This window comes from Parasteatoda tepidariorum, chromosome 11 (genome assembly GCF_982258835.1).
Source record: "Parasteatoda tepidariorum strain Cologne lab strain chromosome 11, Ptep-v5.0, whole genome shotgun sequence".
Classification (NCBI taxonomy): domain Eukaryota; kingdom Metazoa; phylum Arthropoda; class Arachnida; order Araneae; family Theridiidae; genus Parasteatoda; species Parasteatoda tepidariorum.
In genome coordinates this window covers 32,565,911-32,582,465 of record NC_141765.1, presented here as the reverse complement: position 1 = coordinate 32,582,465, position 16,555 = coordinate 32,565,911, and the positions used below count along the sequence as shown (strand labels likewise).

At 27.8% G+C, this 16,555-nt stretch overlaps 1 protein-coding gene across 4 annotated transcripts in view; it reads left to right on the top strand.

Annotated features, from left to right (window-relative positions):
- The window catches only part of LOC107436982 (hemocyte protein-glutamine gamma-glutamyltransferase), a 59,182-nt gene that overhangs the window by 17,589 nt on the left and 25,038 nt on the right, over positions 1 to 16,555 (top strand). For all 4 annotated transcript variants that reach the window (XM_016048832.5, XM_016048834.5, XM_016048835.5 and 1 more), the window contains exons 2-3: positions 7,671 to 7,846; positions 10,337 to 10,549. In XM_016048832.5, coding sequence (XP_015904318.2) covers positions 7,684 to 7,846; positions 10,337 to 10,549 — 376 coding nt within the window. In that variant the 5' untranslated portion in view covers positions 7,671 to 7,683. The remainder of the gene's footprint in view (positions 1 to 7,670; positions 7,847 to 10,336; positions 10,550 to 16,555) is intronic.

The window sequence follows — 16,555 nt, the reverse complement described above, 5'->3', positions numbered from 1 at the left end:
ATTATTATAAGAGGATATTTTATTGTTAATTTTACCAAAATCATTAGCCAAAGCGCTTCGATAATAATCAACCAATTTTTTTTGGTGTTCCTATAGAGGAGGAACACGGCAAATGTTACCATATTCTGGTAGTTTTGATCATGCTTTTTTTCAGTGTATATCGTCACAAAGCAATTTTATTTAGAAAGTTTAAATAGATTGGAAAATATAATTAGAAAAATATGTTTTGATCTTTTAATTACAGTGAAATAATTACAACAGAATTTTTAATTACTATGAAAAATCATAAGAAAGGTATGGAATTCAAGTACCTTTCACACAGTTTTATGGCACATAAATATTTTATTATATCAGTCTAGTGGTTTTTTTTAATGAACAAATTGTAAAGAAATAGACTTAAGAATCTAAAAATACGATAAGAAACTAAAATTTATCCTTTTTCATATAATAATTACAATTAACTTAAAGGAAGGTAAACGAAATTTAATGAATTTAATTTTTTTTCTAAAAACATTATTACATTGAAGAATTTAATTTCTTCAAGGCAACATATGTCTAAATGAAAAGTGAATTTTTTCCATTATTTAAAGCTCGGGCACGTTAGCATGAAAAAATATTTTACTTTGCATTTTCGATGTTTTTATATTTATCATCTTCACAAATTAATCCTCAATTGCCGCAGCATTTATATCAATTTTAATTTCGCTCGTCATTTTAATAGAAAGCTAGAAACAACCCTAAGTCAAAATTTAAATTTAAAAAAAGTTTTGGACACTTGTGTAGGATTCTGTCTATGTGACAATAGTATTCCTCCAAAACGTGGTACAAAAATATAATCAATATATTTTTAATACTCGCTAAAATTCCAAGAAAAAAATTTCGAATATCAAAACTCTATTTCTCTCCACTTATCTTCAATTATTATCAAATTTGAATCTAACAATCCTAAAAAGGTTTTCTTCACACTTGTTCTGTGAAATTTTGATCCACTTAGAGTGATGATAGACAATAAACGTCAGAGCCAGTTTCATGAAAGGTTTCTTTCATTGACAAAGTTCAATGGTCATGTTAAATAAAAGCGTTATTATGATAACAATTTAATTGAGACTCATAAATCACACAATACCGGAACAAGAACTTAGTATTAGGTTACAACTATAGGACTTTCTATAGTAACAGCTTGACGATATTTTTAAAATGAAAAACAATTCTTTCCAATTGACAGGAAAATCTGAGGTTTAATTTAGAAGCGTTTTTTATACACAATGTGACGCAATATTTTTAGAGCTTTTTGATTTTTCTTTAATAGTTGCATAGTGTTGTTGTGAGTATTACTGATTTATTATTATGTTTTTTAATATGGACCAAAAATTTCAAGAATCATAGTGGTTACCAGCAGTTAAAAATAGTAAGTAAATAAAATAAGTCGTAAAACGTGCTGTTAAAAATAAAAATTGTTCTTCAATATAATTAGATGCTTATGTTTAAATTTCTAATGTAGAGTTTATTTAACTTCTTAATAAAAATATAATTTTGGCATTAATTTTAAACATAAAATTAAACTGTATAAATTGTGGTGTAACATCTCTCCAAATTTGATGTTCCAAATTTCATAATTTCACATCATCCAAATTTCATCCAAATTTGAAGGAACACTTTTTTTCAAGTTAACACCGAATCGAGCATTCATATACAATTTAAAAAGTGTATGAAAGCTCTAAACACCGAAGCGGCAAAAAGTTTAGATCAAGATCACTCACCATTATACCATACGCTAAATACTTTCGCCTTCGAAAACTCCAATGTTGGCGTGTTTAGAATTTGTATGTATTTATTTACAATCAGCAACGAGTTGACGAGTGTTTGAGCCTGTCATTATTGTTGTTTTTCATCTGCAGAAACTAAAGCTTGCTGTAAAAAATTGTGTATGTATGTTTTTAGTCGTTAAATAAGGCTGTTTATATTTAATTTTTAAGTCTCTATAAACTGTTTTAAGTAATTTCATATTGTATAATTTCTATCCACTCCTGCTCTGTTACGCCTAGTTCGAATTCATCTTAATATTTTTTCTGCAATGCGTTTGTTCGATTTACAAATTCATTTTATTTTAAGAATTAGTGTATGTGAATGCAACCTAAATTACTGATTCTTACTTTATATTATAGCTTTACTGATTCCTATGCGTATTATATCTAACAGTAATTATAAATTGTAGTGTTATAAAATAACAAACATGGTAGTTGAAAGTAGCTACTTTACACTAAGTAGTATAAAAGAACATTGTAGGCTAATCCCTACATCCAGGAACTATCCTTGAGTTTTGGTGTAGAGGAATACCACTTTGGTGTTAAGTATTTGCCACTAATATTCATGTTCAGATACACGAAAATGTTTTATGTTATCTGAAAACTATATAGGTTTTTTTTTCAAAGAATTAGCAAAATAAACGTGTTGAGAATGTCTATTTATTTATTTCATTTTATTTATTATTATTATTTTTAAAATATAAAATAAAACGTTTATACTTTTGTAGATGTGATATAAGAAATTCACTCAAAACCGATGGTCAGTAAACATGGATTTTAATTTAACTCTAATTTGTTTGTGTATAAAATTTTAAATTACGTGCACTTAGTATGCATAGTTATGTTTGCATTTAGTATGTATAGTTATCAATTTTTATCACGAAATGCAATAACAAATTTGTAAATCTTTAATTATGATTATTTTTAACTTGTTTTCAGGTGTAAAATGCATTAGACTAGCATATTTCTAAGAGAATTTATTTTTTACCTATAATAAATAATAGAGACACAACCTAAATTTGATTAATTTGTTCAACCGACATTATATGTTGCTTCTTTATTAACATAACGCAGTAATTTGTGAAATAAAAGGGACATGAAGTATTCTGTCAATTAAAAAATGAGATATAGTTGAAATATATTATCTTTCTTGATAGATCTGAAAGAGATGGATAGAAAAAGAGCTATCGTAAATAAATTAGTAATTCGTAAAAAGTGCATTTTTGTGCGGTATTTTTCCGTTTCAAGTTAATTGATTCAGTTTCATACTGTCTTCAATCGATTAAAGTTTGCACTTTTTTACGCAACTGGATTAAATCGATATAAATCACTTGTTGCTCTATATATTTAGTTATTTTGCTTATAAAGAATTTAATATATGCAGAAAAATATTATTAATACTGTTAATGAAGAATCAACGTACAATTAATAACAATTTCAAATACCTAGTCAAATTAAATTAATCTCCAAGAGATTGATTTTTAGAGATTAATTATACCGTCAATAGAGATTTTAGAAAATTATTTAATTCAATTGATTTAAAATAGTTCAAATGAAACATTAAAAGAAATTTAAAACAACATATGATAAGAAATAGTAAGTAGTAATAATATTAAAAACGTAATGTTAGTAATGTTATTAAAACCTTTATAAAACACAGCAGTATCAAAATAAATAAATTCTAGATTTAGAATTTTAGAGTTTGAGAAATTTGATCAGAAAAAACATGAAAATAGTTTTAAGTTATATAATAAAGAGAAAAAATGCGCTTTTGGTGAAAATAAAAAGAAAAAAATACCTCGGCTCTTTTATTTATAAGCATGTACGGAAATTTTTATTAGTCTGAGCTGGTATGTTTAACATTTTTGATCAATTTAAATATGATTTAAAGCAAAATTTTCGTTTTTTTTTTTAAATTTCATAATAGCACTTAAATTTACATTTAGGTAAGTACAATTCAGTAAACCAGATTCATTTAATTTTATTACATACAGTTTTTTAAAATAATTTTCAACGATCCTAATATATTTGTAAATTGTTTTTAAAGAAATAATAGTTAATAATTTTACCTCTTTTTTGCAAACATTAAGCCCTTACATTTTTAGATATTACGCTAAATGTGGTATTATAACTTTTACAATGAAAACTAATTATTAAACAGTTAAACAGAAAAAAAAATTTATTTCATCCTCACGGATGATTTTATAGACATTCAAAACTTTCAAATCACTTCAAAAATTCAAAATGTTTAAAAAAATTTCAAATTGTTGAGTTGTTTACATATAAAGCAATTAAAACAATCCCATTCAGTTGATGAAAAACTTCGACAACTAACCATAATGATGGTTTGCAGTCAACTTCAATTTTTTCGTATAATAAAAAATACTCTAAAACATATTTTATTAAAATTTTGACTGTATTATTACTGTACTATGACGTATAGTATCTCTCTTTTTTATTATTATTATTTCTGAATATCCACAGTAAGTACAGTCAAGTTTCTTCACAATAATTATTATAAAATAAAAAATTGAATTGACAGAAACTAACCATTTATTTATCATGTTCTAATTACTGCTGCAGAATTTGACAAATATAGAAAAACGTTTTGGATGATTTATACATTCAATAAAATTCAAATAGTCAGACTCCATTTAATGCTAAAAATAAAAGATTTCCCAGCTCAACTGAGTTTATAAATTAAAGAGAGAGAAATTTATGCATAAAAGGAAACAAGAAAAAAAGCTACATTTAAAACACTACTAGCTAAATTTGAATATTCTCATTACATTTCTCATAATTTAATAATTTGTTTCAGAGCTATAGAATCCCATACTTGGCTGCTCGATGCGAATTCCGCACCCAGGTCGCACCGACCACAGTGTTGACGTAAAGTGTAAAAGTGTTGATAGGTTAAAGTCCCCTTGCCGTCACGCTAACCGTGGGAGGTTTTCCAGGTGCTCCCTTGTCTTCTGGATTGGGTTCAAAATTACAAGGCTACGGAGTTGAACATTAGTTGTCGTAAGCCCAAAATTGGGTTGACTGTTCAACTACGGTTATAAAATTATAAAAATAAAATGTACCTCAATACAAAAAATTGTGGCAAATACTATACAAAGTGGTACAGTGAAGCCCTATACATAACTATTGGATCTACACCAAGAATGTTCTTTTATACTACTTGGTGTAAAGTTGCCGCCACCATTTTTATTATTTAGTAACACTAAAATTTATAATTACAGTAAGATAAGATACACATAAAAGTCAGTAAAGTTATTTTTACAATACAATATAAAGCAAGAATCATTGATTTATGCTCCATATGTTGTACAGCACGCAAAAAATTATTATTAATAATAATAAATAAAATGAACCACCCAGAATAACTTCAGATTTAATGATCGGATCTTCACGTTCCAAAACTCAATCTTAATGGTTCGAGGAGGTAACTTCAAATATGCTAACTAATAAGTGCTGACGATATTTTAAGTTTTAAAAAAATCAGACACGAAAACGTTCTTTCTCCGAATAAAGAAGCTTTTTTTGCTGTTTACGGAATTGGATTTCTGACTCCCAAAATATAGCGGGTAGCCGCAATCTGAAAAATTGCGGCTACCCGCTTCCCGATTGGTTTTCTCAGGAGAGTAGTCAAGAGTTTGCTCCCTTAATTTTACATTTTGAGCATCTCCCTATATCTCGAAAACATTAAAAACTTCTTGTACACAATTATAAAATTCGTTTTTTTATCCAGCAATAATTCCACTCAAAAAATATTTTTAGTAAATATTTATTAGTTTTTATTATTTTATTTAATAATAATAAGAAAAAATGTACTGTAAGGCATTCAATTTTTGATATTTTAAAGAATGTAATTTTACATATCAAACAACAAAATTTGAGTATAATCGGTAGAATAATTTTTGATACATCGAAATTTAAAAAGTCATATTTTTAAAATCTGATTTCTCAGGAGCTATTCAACCGATTTTTAAAAAGGTTGTATTTTTACCTCTTTATGGCATTTATATTCAGTTTTTTCTCCATGTTGCTCTTTATTCTAGATCATTACAGTGACTAGTTCAAAAAGGAATTGTAAGTTCTTTTTTGTTTTGCTTTGTTCTTCAATTCTGGTAGAGATTTTCAATACGCATGAGTATTTAATAAATATGCATTTATAAAAATCAAACTTTTTCAGCACTTCTTATTTTATAAAGTTAAGCACTCCTATAATAGTCATCATGTATGTACGTCAATCATAGAAGCTAAGGCTTTGCTCCACAATTTCAAAGCCAGCGGCTCTTTTCCTTTAATTGAGAAAATTCAGAATTTGTGTGAAATCGGTTGAATAGTTTTTGAGATATTAAAATTTAAAGAAGTCTTGTACATATTTTTTTTAACATCACAAGAATTATTTAACTAGTTTAATATAAATTCAGATTTTGTTCCTTAAAATTATCTATTTTAAAAGGGATATAAAAAATATGTACCTTAAAATCAAAAATATGAATTAATGATTATGAAATTTAAAATCAAAAATATTTATTAAATTGTTTTACCTGAAAGTACATTTAGGTAAACAAGTATTAAATATGGATATGAAAATTTTCTTGATTCACACTATTATTTATAGAGGAATAGAGATTTAGGCGAAAAGTAAAAATAATTTTGAGCGGACCATACGCCTATTTCACACATCGAATTTAAATTTTTCTCCTCATAAATGTCACCGAAAGCAGAAATACTCCTAGTAAATTTATTGCTAACGAACGTACTGTTAAGCAGTGAAAACAAAAAAAAAATTCATAAATTTCCTTAATATTTTTTTATGAGAAACCTTAATATAATTAAAATATAAATATTGAAAAAAAAAGGAAAATTATGAGGATAAATGTTTCTTCGTTAAATATCTAAGCAGTAAAATTATAATATTTTGTAATTAACAACAGTCTCTTTAATGAAATCTACTCTACTTTTCTCTCCTAGAAAATTAATAAATGAGTGAAATTAGTCTCGAAAAAAAAATTTGGATAACACTACTTTCAGCCAATCACTGGACTTAGTTATTAGAACTATATCTTTAAGACTGCAAATTAAAAATTCAAATCCATTGAAAAAAATGCATGTTCACTAAAAAATGCGTCTGAACTCGCTTTTTGACTTTGATTTTGTAACTTAAATTATTGTCTGCATTCATCAAGTAGTACCAAATCTCAGAAGCCTTCAAAGCATAACGATTGATTGTAAAAAAAGTGGTTCCAAGTGTTACACGAAATTTTGATATCAAATTTTTAATAGATTTTGAGGTACTGAAATTTAATTAATATGTTACGCATTTTGAATCTTTATGAATAAATTCGATGTTTTGTCAAATAAAATATTTTGTGCTGCATAATACAAAGAAAATTATTATAATTATAGTGATTTCCAGGTGGCACAATGTGAAACACGCATTTCTTGTCTTTATGAGGGGTTAGCCTATTTCTATCCCTATCCTATTTCTATCCTATTTCCACCCTATTTTCTATCCCATATTTTCTATCCTATCCTATTTCAACCCTATTTCCATCAAAGTTTCATTCTCATATATTTTTTCAATTTCCATAGGTCCTCTGAGAAAGGATATCTAATAAATAAAGATTTTCCCTATTTACCTTATTTCAGAAGTCAACATTCAAGATAGACAGATGATCACGTTACAAAGGTTTAACTTTCTTTTAGTATGTGGAATAAATTCGGTTCTTGGAAAAAGGGGTCAACTTAGGTGGTCAATTTATAAGAGTGGTTCACTGTATGTAACATGTTAAAAAAGCATGTTTTAATACAATGATATTTCATTTTAAGTTGTATTTTTTTGTAATTTGACAGTTAAAATAGAACAATGTATCGTCCACGAAGTCCAACTCGACACATCGAGGGCTTCGGCAGAAGAAGAGTAGTAGTTGTCCCCGTGGAAGATGATGTAGATTATTTGAGTGACGTTTTAGAAAGGTTCAGAAGAGATGCTTTAAGACGTCGAAGAGAGTTTCGTTCAATAGATGAAGGTACGTTAACATTACTTACCTAATTTATTTAAAAACAGCTATATTATCAATACCATTAGCCTATTTTTAATGGTAGAAGACGTCTATATAAGTAAGATCAAGAAAACAAAGCACGAATTTTCTGGGCGTAAAATATTAAATTAGAGAAATTTACTTTTGATAATAATTTCAGAATTTTTTTTTAGATCATTTAGAAACTACTACTCGGAATTGCTTATTGTTATTTTGTTAACTCAACTATTTCTAGCTGGAATTCTGACCTCAATGTTTAATAATTTACATTTTATTTAAGTGTAAGCAGTGCACTGAGTAATCTTGTAAGCTATATTCTGAGTGATTTGTTGAGAACGTTAAAAGCACATTAGAGAGATTTTGCATAGCAGTCGTCTTACTTTAATTGTAACGCCAACCTTATTTTGCGTGATTAAGCGTTTCTGTGATTTGCCAGGAAATTTTTGCTCATGCATTGTGAAACTAAAATATCATTAGCGTTAGAGTTATGAAAAACCGTAACGCTATGAAAAATCTCTCTATTCTAAAAAAAAAAGTGGGTTAAACATTAAACTATAATGTAAGTAGCTTGAACCATTATAAGATCCCATTTTCATTCAACTTAAAAATTATTAAATTGAACAATGTTTTCACTAAAGTTAAACCATAGTATCAAGTAATCGTTTTTAAGGAGTATGATAATTTTTTTAACGCAGCGCCGTATTAAATTTCAGAAAGCGTGAACGATATAATGGTTTATTAAGCACCGAAATTTCAAATAGTTCATCAAATAATTGCGTTTTTCTTATTTTATTATACTGTTTTCTCTATTTCTATCAAGGGTAGAATGCTCTTAATTCTTTCATTCTTGCAAAATACTGGACTCAGATATGATATAATCTATCGTAAATATAACATATAAATATATTTTTCCTAATTCGTGGTCATTTGTCCATCCCTAGTTTAGAACTTGCTTAAAAACATTATTTGGTATTGACTACCTAGATTTAAAAGAGAATTAATTTCTACCTAGTTTCAATTATACAGGGTGTTCCGTAAAAACCACTCTTAATATGTATTCTTAGAATCCTTATCGAAAATGAGAACAAAAGCAGTTTATCATGGAATTTTCAAATAAAGAGCAATCACTTCAGAAAATATAAGGGATGATTGATTTCGTAAATACTGAAAGAAAACTTTTACTTTACTAAAGGTTAAAAATTTATATATATAATTCTAATTTAATAAAGAATTTAAGCTCTTACGGAACTTTACCAACTTTTACTTTTAAGCTTTTGGAGAACGAGATATTTATGTAACATGTTCAGGTGAAAAGCTTTTTATTCTTTCATTTCTGCTTTTTGATTCACATTTTTTTTTTTTTTTTTTTCATTTTTACTTTTTTGATGTCGGTTTTAGTAATTTGAAACATTTACCCTTTGACGCAGATTTGACACCAGTGCACCCCTTATATATTTTTTCATACGTTCTAATTTCAAATAAAAATATATTTTGGTATTTTTTAATTATGAGAAACAGTCTAAGAGTTAAAACAAAATTCTGCTTGATTATCAGAATTATATTTGTAACGAAATATAATATCGGAAAAAAGCTGTTTGAAATATTTTTTTTTCATTCATACTCAAAAATTTATCAGTAATTATTTCCGTAAATTAAAGAAATTTCAATGATGAATAACTGTTTTTCTTACATCTAAATAACTTCAAATAAGTGCAAATTTGAAAAATAAGAGTTTGGAAGTAAGCCGTGTTTGGAAAATTTCATCTTAAATGCAGAAAAAGACACTGGTGCATCATGCTGTATTTCATAACCATAAATTATTAAAATGCTAAATATAATACTTTTCATTCACTTTAGCCTAAATTAATACAAAATAATGAAAGAAAATGTAAAAATATGTTTAGCGAAAATTCTGCATCAAAGGGTTAACGAATGTTTTTTGAGATTTCAAGATTTTGAACAGTAAACAATTTCAGTGAATTCTTTTTTAAAATCGAAGGTTTAGCTTCAATTGAATGACAAATACCCAATAAAAGAAATGAAAAACTTTTTAAGAAAAAATACAGCCAAACCATAGTATCAGGTAATCGTTTTTAAGGAGTATGATAGTATTTTTCCTTCAACTTAATCATTAAATTGAACAATATTTTCACTTAAGTTAAACCATAGCATCAAGTAATCTTTTTTTAAGGAGTATGATAATTTTTTAACATTTAATATAATTAATTAAATGTTAATTGTTTGATAACTATTATTAAGGGTTTAATATGTTAATTTTAAGGAGTATGATACTTAATGAATTAAATTTCAGAAAAATTTGAAGGATATTATGGTTTATCATGCACCGAAATTTCAAATAGTTAATTAAATAATTGTCTTTTTAATTTTAATTTCCAAGATATTTTGAGTATACGCTTGATTTAAAGGCCTATCCCTATAATTCAACTTATGAATTTATATTGTTTTTTCTTTCTCTAGTTGATCGAGGACTACCCCTACCCAATGAAGTTGATTTGATTGAATTCTATTGCAAAGAAAATGCAAAAGTTCATCATACAGAAAATTATGATTTGTTGGATGGAAAAGATGTGTCGCCTATATACCGGAGGGGTGAAACATTTTATTTTGCAATCAGATTCAAACGACCAGTTAATTTAATGACTGATAAAATCACCTTACAGTTTTCATTCGGTAAGAAATTTTGCTAAATATATTTCATTTTTTTATTTAAAAATCTTATGTTTTCATCTTTCTCACTTTACATATCAAAAATTTTCTTTTTACAATAATTCGAGTTCATTTCCCAGTCTGCTGCACTGTACAAATTTTGGTGCATAGTTGCCACCACTTTTGGTGTTGAGGTAAACTAACATTTTCTTTACAGAGCATGTAGTCACATTTTTATTTACTTTTTCAATGTTATAGCTTTATTTATACATTTTTTGTTTGTTTACTAATAACACATTTTTTTCACAATAGAATCAATTCAATGGCTTAGCTTCAAAATCATCTTGTTAAGGAAAAAAAAGCGCATTTTCAGTAAAATATTTGCATTAATTCTTTCAAACATTTTTTATGTTGTCAAATTGATATAATTTTTTGTACTATAACTGCAGTTCTGTACTTAAAAATAACTCTAGTTTATCCCAATATTGAAAATGGTGACTACTATACGCCAAAATTTTCTTGCAGTGCCCTTTATTCCATTGAATTTGCTTTTCATTGCTATACTCTATACTTTATTTCGCTGGAATCTTGTGTAACAAACTACTGCTTGAGTTTAGCTATAATTATTTTTTATGTCATATATTTCTCAGCCCAGTCAATTAAAAACGAAAAAGCGCCGTGCTTTTAATAATTTTCTGAAAGCTGGAAAGGTAATTTCACTTAGGGCATCTCAAAAAAGAATAATATAAGTTTGTGACGGTTTCTGACGTGAGCTTAACTTTTGAGAGCAACAGACTGAAATGCTAGGGCATTTTTTTTCTTCAGTTTTGCCTTATAGCATCGTACACATTAATGTCGACATAGTAGTAGTAACGATACGAGATTATCTTCATTAAAAACGACTGTCTGAATAAAAATTGTGTATTTTTAATGAATGAAAGTATAAGTATAATATAGGTTAGAGCATGGAATAGCATATAGTTTTAATAACCTCAGCTAACTCACTGACATACCTACACTTTCGCCAAAATTTTTATGTTGTTATTTATCCCACTTGCCAATCAACAAGCTTGCTTGAAATCAAGCAAATTTTTGAGGCAGATGCTGCGTTTCTTGTTTTAGGGGCGCCATCTATGGCCAATAATAAGACTTCAGCCACACACTCACCACAGTTCGTTTTACAGGGAGGATCCAATCATCCTCCATTCATTCATCCACAGATCGTAATTTTGATCTGAACCACGGAACGATACCCCAGAGGTATTGATTTGTTATGAGAACTCGGAGGACTATGTGACCCCGATGGATTTAACGTGCACCACTCACCATTTAATACACAGGTCATAATTTTCACATCCATTGCATAAGCCCGATTTCGTAGATAGAGCACACAGTTTTCTCCTTCAAAGCGTTTGAAGGCTTAGTGGTTATGGAAATGTTGGCTTTGAGATTATGAAACAAGAAAAACGGCCTGTTGCATTAAAACACGCAACACAACCCAAGAACAACTCAATATTCAAACTCCAACTCAAAAATAGAAACTCGTTGTTCCTCTGAATTGTGTCATTGTTAACTGCAAGCTGCCGCAGTCTTATTCTCTTTATAACTGCAGTTTGTTGCACAAATGGGGCAAAAGTTGAAATCTGAGTGAATATTAAGGCACTTGCTACAAGCTAGACTACAACATGTAATGCCTTTGCAAAGATTATGAACCGAAATAAAACTCAGCGGGAGAGGTTTTATAACGCTTTAAAAATAGACCAACTTTACTTATGGCCCTCGATTACAAGCTAATGGGAGTCAGAATTTTATTGTAATTTGTGCACTTCGATCATAGCCATCTCCTGGTGTAGCCGTTTTCAAGCCAGATTTACCTATCCAAGAAAAAGTGATAGGTGTACAGAGATTGATTCTTTTAATGTGCCTTATGGTTGTTTTCTAATCAACTAGATAGTGCTAGTTTTCCTATTACATTAGCAGTTTGTTTCTGTCTTTTTGCAAAACTTTTTTTTTTCCAGATTTGCATTTTTTTGCAAAATTATACTGTTTACTTTTTTTCAAGTTTCTTCAAAACTGAAAACAACCTGATTCCTGTATTTTGACTACATACATGAAGTTTTACTTAGCACTTAGTAAAAAAATAAAATGTTGACAATATTGTTGAAGCGTGTTTTCAAATAAATTTAATGAAAGATTAAGGCATGCGTCATGATTGACTGAGAAATATTTATTCCCGATATTTAGACAAATAAGAAAACTCTTATCCGCTTTCGGTTTTATGGGGGTAAATTTTATTTCAGTATTTAATATTTAGTTTTAGCGAAGCATCTTAATCTTTTTTTCTTACGGTTTATGCATTTTTCAAAAACATTCTCTAAAAATTCTTCTATACTCAATTCTTCCTATTCTTAGCCTGATAGCAGAATTTATGGAATAAATCTGCAGCATTTTCTTTATAGACCCCCAACGCAGCCCGATAAATATTACACACGTAAAATTTCAGCTTAATCTAACAGATCAGTAGAAGTTGCAAAGGTATTTAAAAATTGCACATAAAAACTGTCATCTAAAGTGAATAATTAATATTAAAATGTTGAATGCCTTATACCGTTTAATTAACTAACAAGAAAAAAAGTTTTTTTTTTGTTATGTGCAGTACTTTCTCAGTTTAGCTTTATACTAATTATAATTAGAAATAAGTTTAGAGATGTTTTGAAAAATAGTCTCAGCATTATTTTATTAATTTGTTTTAAACATCTTTAGATGAAAATCTGCAGCCGGTACTTTATACCATTCAGAGAAAAGGCTGATGTTACATTTGTGCCCGATTTTTGCACTAATTAAAACATTAAATTTGTCAAATAAGCATTAAAAAATTTAAAGAAAATTTCGACTTATCCGTTTCTTGTCCTCAGTTTTTATTTGAATCCTACCTGCATTATCAATTTCTAATTTTCTATAAACACCTTTAACTTCATTTTTACTCATTTTTCATTACTATTGTTAGTATACCACTATAACCATAGTGAGCAAAAGAGATGTCAATGCACTTTAAAGATTGCTTAAAAAAAGTTTTTTTCGAACACTAATTATAATCACGCATATTTTGGCATATTTTATGTAACAATTTTTTTCACCTTACATTCTGTGAAAGTTAAAAAGCTTGTTTGCACTTCAAGCTTTTCTACTCATTTGCCCTTGTATCTACAAAGGTTGGCAAATTTATTAGAAAACAAAGCAACCCAACATTTCAATGATTAACAAGTATAGTCCTTAAGGAGATTTCAAACTTATATTATAGAAGTACAATGATATCGACTTAGTAAAAGCCAGCACAAGAGTACCGTAATTAACTTTCTAAATTTCTCTACTAACGTATAGACCCTCTTCAATCCAAACTCTTGTATAATAGTTTCGTGTATCTTCTTTTGTTTATCCTCTCAATTTTTCAAAACCATAAAAAATTTCAAAACCATCAGAAATTAAAAACCATCTCAGCATTAAAAATTAAGTATTAAATCGTAGTTAAATTATATAGGTATATCAAAACTTTATATTACACTTAACAATACGATTTATTGATAAAATTGTAAGGTATTAAAAAATATCTTTCATATAAAAGTTTGTAAAAAAAGTATATAAAAGTTCATAATAAAAGTTTGAAAGTAATCAGACTTAAGATTTAAAAATATTTCAACAAATCAAGTGCAATTTTCGAAAACTATAGCAATTACGCTCTACCAAATATACTATAGCAATTACGCAAATAACGCTACCAAATGCCAGACTAGAGTTAGTTCAACCGTATTAGTGCTCGAGAAGAAAATAGGGGAGTTAAAAATTTTAATATATTCATAAATTGTGTTTCCATAAAAAGACACGTATGCATACAAATTGCACATTTATGCTGGAAAAGGTCTTGAGTGTGTTCGTCTGGTTATATTAAAACTTGTATTTTGAGATTAACGAAGTTAATGTACATTATGTAAATTGTCTTTAAAAAGGCGAATACTTTACATTTTATGCCATTTAAAGAAGCTTTTTGCACACTTTTAAAATATTAAAGGGCAAAAATTAACCAAGAACTCTTATCAATTAAAACAAAATTTTATTGCATATCAGTTTCATTACAGTCTTGAAAATTAGCACATTAAGACAGCATTACAGAAAATTTTGTAATGCTGTCTTAATGTGTTAATTTTCAAGATACAGCTAGCTGTAATAATACAGCTAGTTTAATACAGCTGTACAGCTGTATTGTATATGCGTATTAATACATAACTAATGCGTATTAATGCGTAACTAATACAGCTGTATTGTATATGCATTATATACAATACAGCTATAAAAGCTCACAGTTTGCTCCTTAAAGCTAGTTTACATTAACTTATCAATTAAAGTATTTATACGGGATTGCTGAAAAATCAGGGTAAAAGTAGTGGCCAAACTTTTATAAAAATTATTCGCTGGCAAGAAAAGAATGCTCTAACTTATTTTATTGACCAGAATTTATTTCAAAATAGTTTATGCTAACATATCTAGAATGTGAACTAAAGTGAAAGCAAGGATTGATTGCATTAGATACAATTCGGTCTTGTCACGCGTAATTGAGATGCACATTTAATCAGTTTAAAGATCTAATGTATTTACGCTTTTAGTACTCTGATAAATTTCAGAAATGACATTACCAAAATGCCAAACCATAGGCAGCAAGAAAGCCAAGTAACATTGCCACAAGATGGTCTGTGTTAAATTTTTTAAATCTAAAATTCCATGCTAGTTTTAACTTAAATATAGTACATTTAAACTTAAAAAATTCCAGACATTTAATATACACACTAAAGTTCAGCACGATGAGAATATTATAGTGCACATTTTAGTTTAAGTAGGAAAATTGTAAAATCAGTTTTAGGAGAAATGGCATTCTAGCATATCTAAAAACTCTTGTTTTTGCAAAATTTCGTTTTAAATTATAGCTGTTAATGCCGGTGACCTGTTATTAGTATCCGTTGAATACTTCAATCCATCCAGAAACAGGACTTTTCAGTTTTGTGATTCATTAGTGATTAATAAAAACATCCATGGCTAATCGGTTATGGTCAAACTGAATTCTGAAAAAGAAATAAAAATTTTGAGTTTGTAATAGTTAGGAATCTAAAACAAGTTAGTTTCAAGCAAGCATATGAAAATTTTTTTATATTAAGACTGCTTGAGGTTTCAACATATGAAAGACTAGTGATTATGCATTTTTAAAAATTAAGTAAGCTATAGTGCTGAAAGCTTAAGCTAACGCTCTAGGCCTATGATTTAATTATGTAATATCTTTCGAAGAAAAATCTCATTAACCAAAACAGTCCGAAATTTTAGATTTTCGTTCAAATATAGTTATCCTTACATTACGTGTGGATTTTGCATAATGTGTGCTTAATGTGTTAAAAATTTTAGAAGTTTGATCACACGTTTTCAATTTAAAAAAAGGAGAAACTAAAAATAACTAAAATCCAATTAGAAAAAATTGCAACTTTCAGAAAAGATATTTACTAGTTTTACAATTATTGCTAATTTCTATATCCATATTAACATTTCTAAAACACCACCGGTAAAAAGTACAGTTTCAAAGGTAAACTTTTAAAAACCAGCAATTTTTTTAAAGTTTAATTTTATCAACAAAAACAATAGACTATATAATGAGGAGGTTATACAGTAATTTTTATATTTTAAAATAAATACTCCGTAAGTTTCTAGAACTTGCTATTTGTCATTAAATTCGATAACAGTATTCTGGAATTAAAATTCTAAAAATTAACCCAATCTATTCGGGATTTTAATTACATTTTACCATTTAGATGTAAATTAAAACCTAGTCAAGAAATTAAATCAACTCAAACATTTCATCTGAAGAACAACATCGGCCAAAATTGGCTTATTCCACTACTAATACCTTATAGGTTGAGGTAGTTTTCACATTGAAGGGGAAAATAGTTTCTTTGCAGCATTTTAGCAATATTGGTGAAACAAAATTTAAATTTA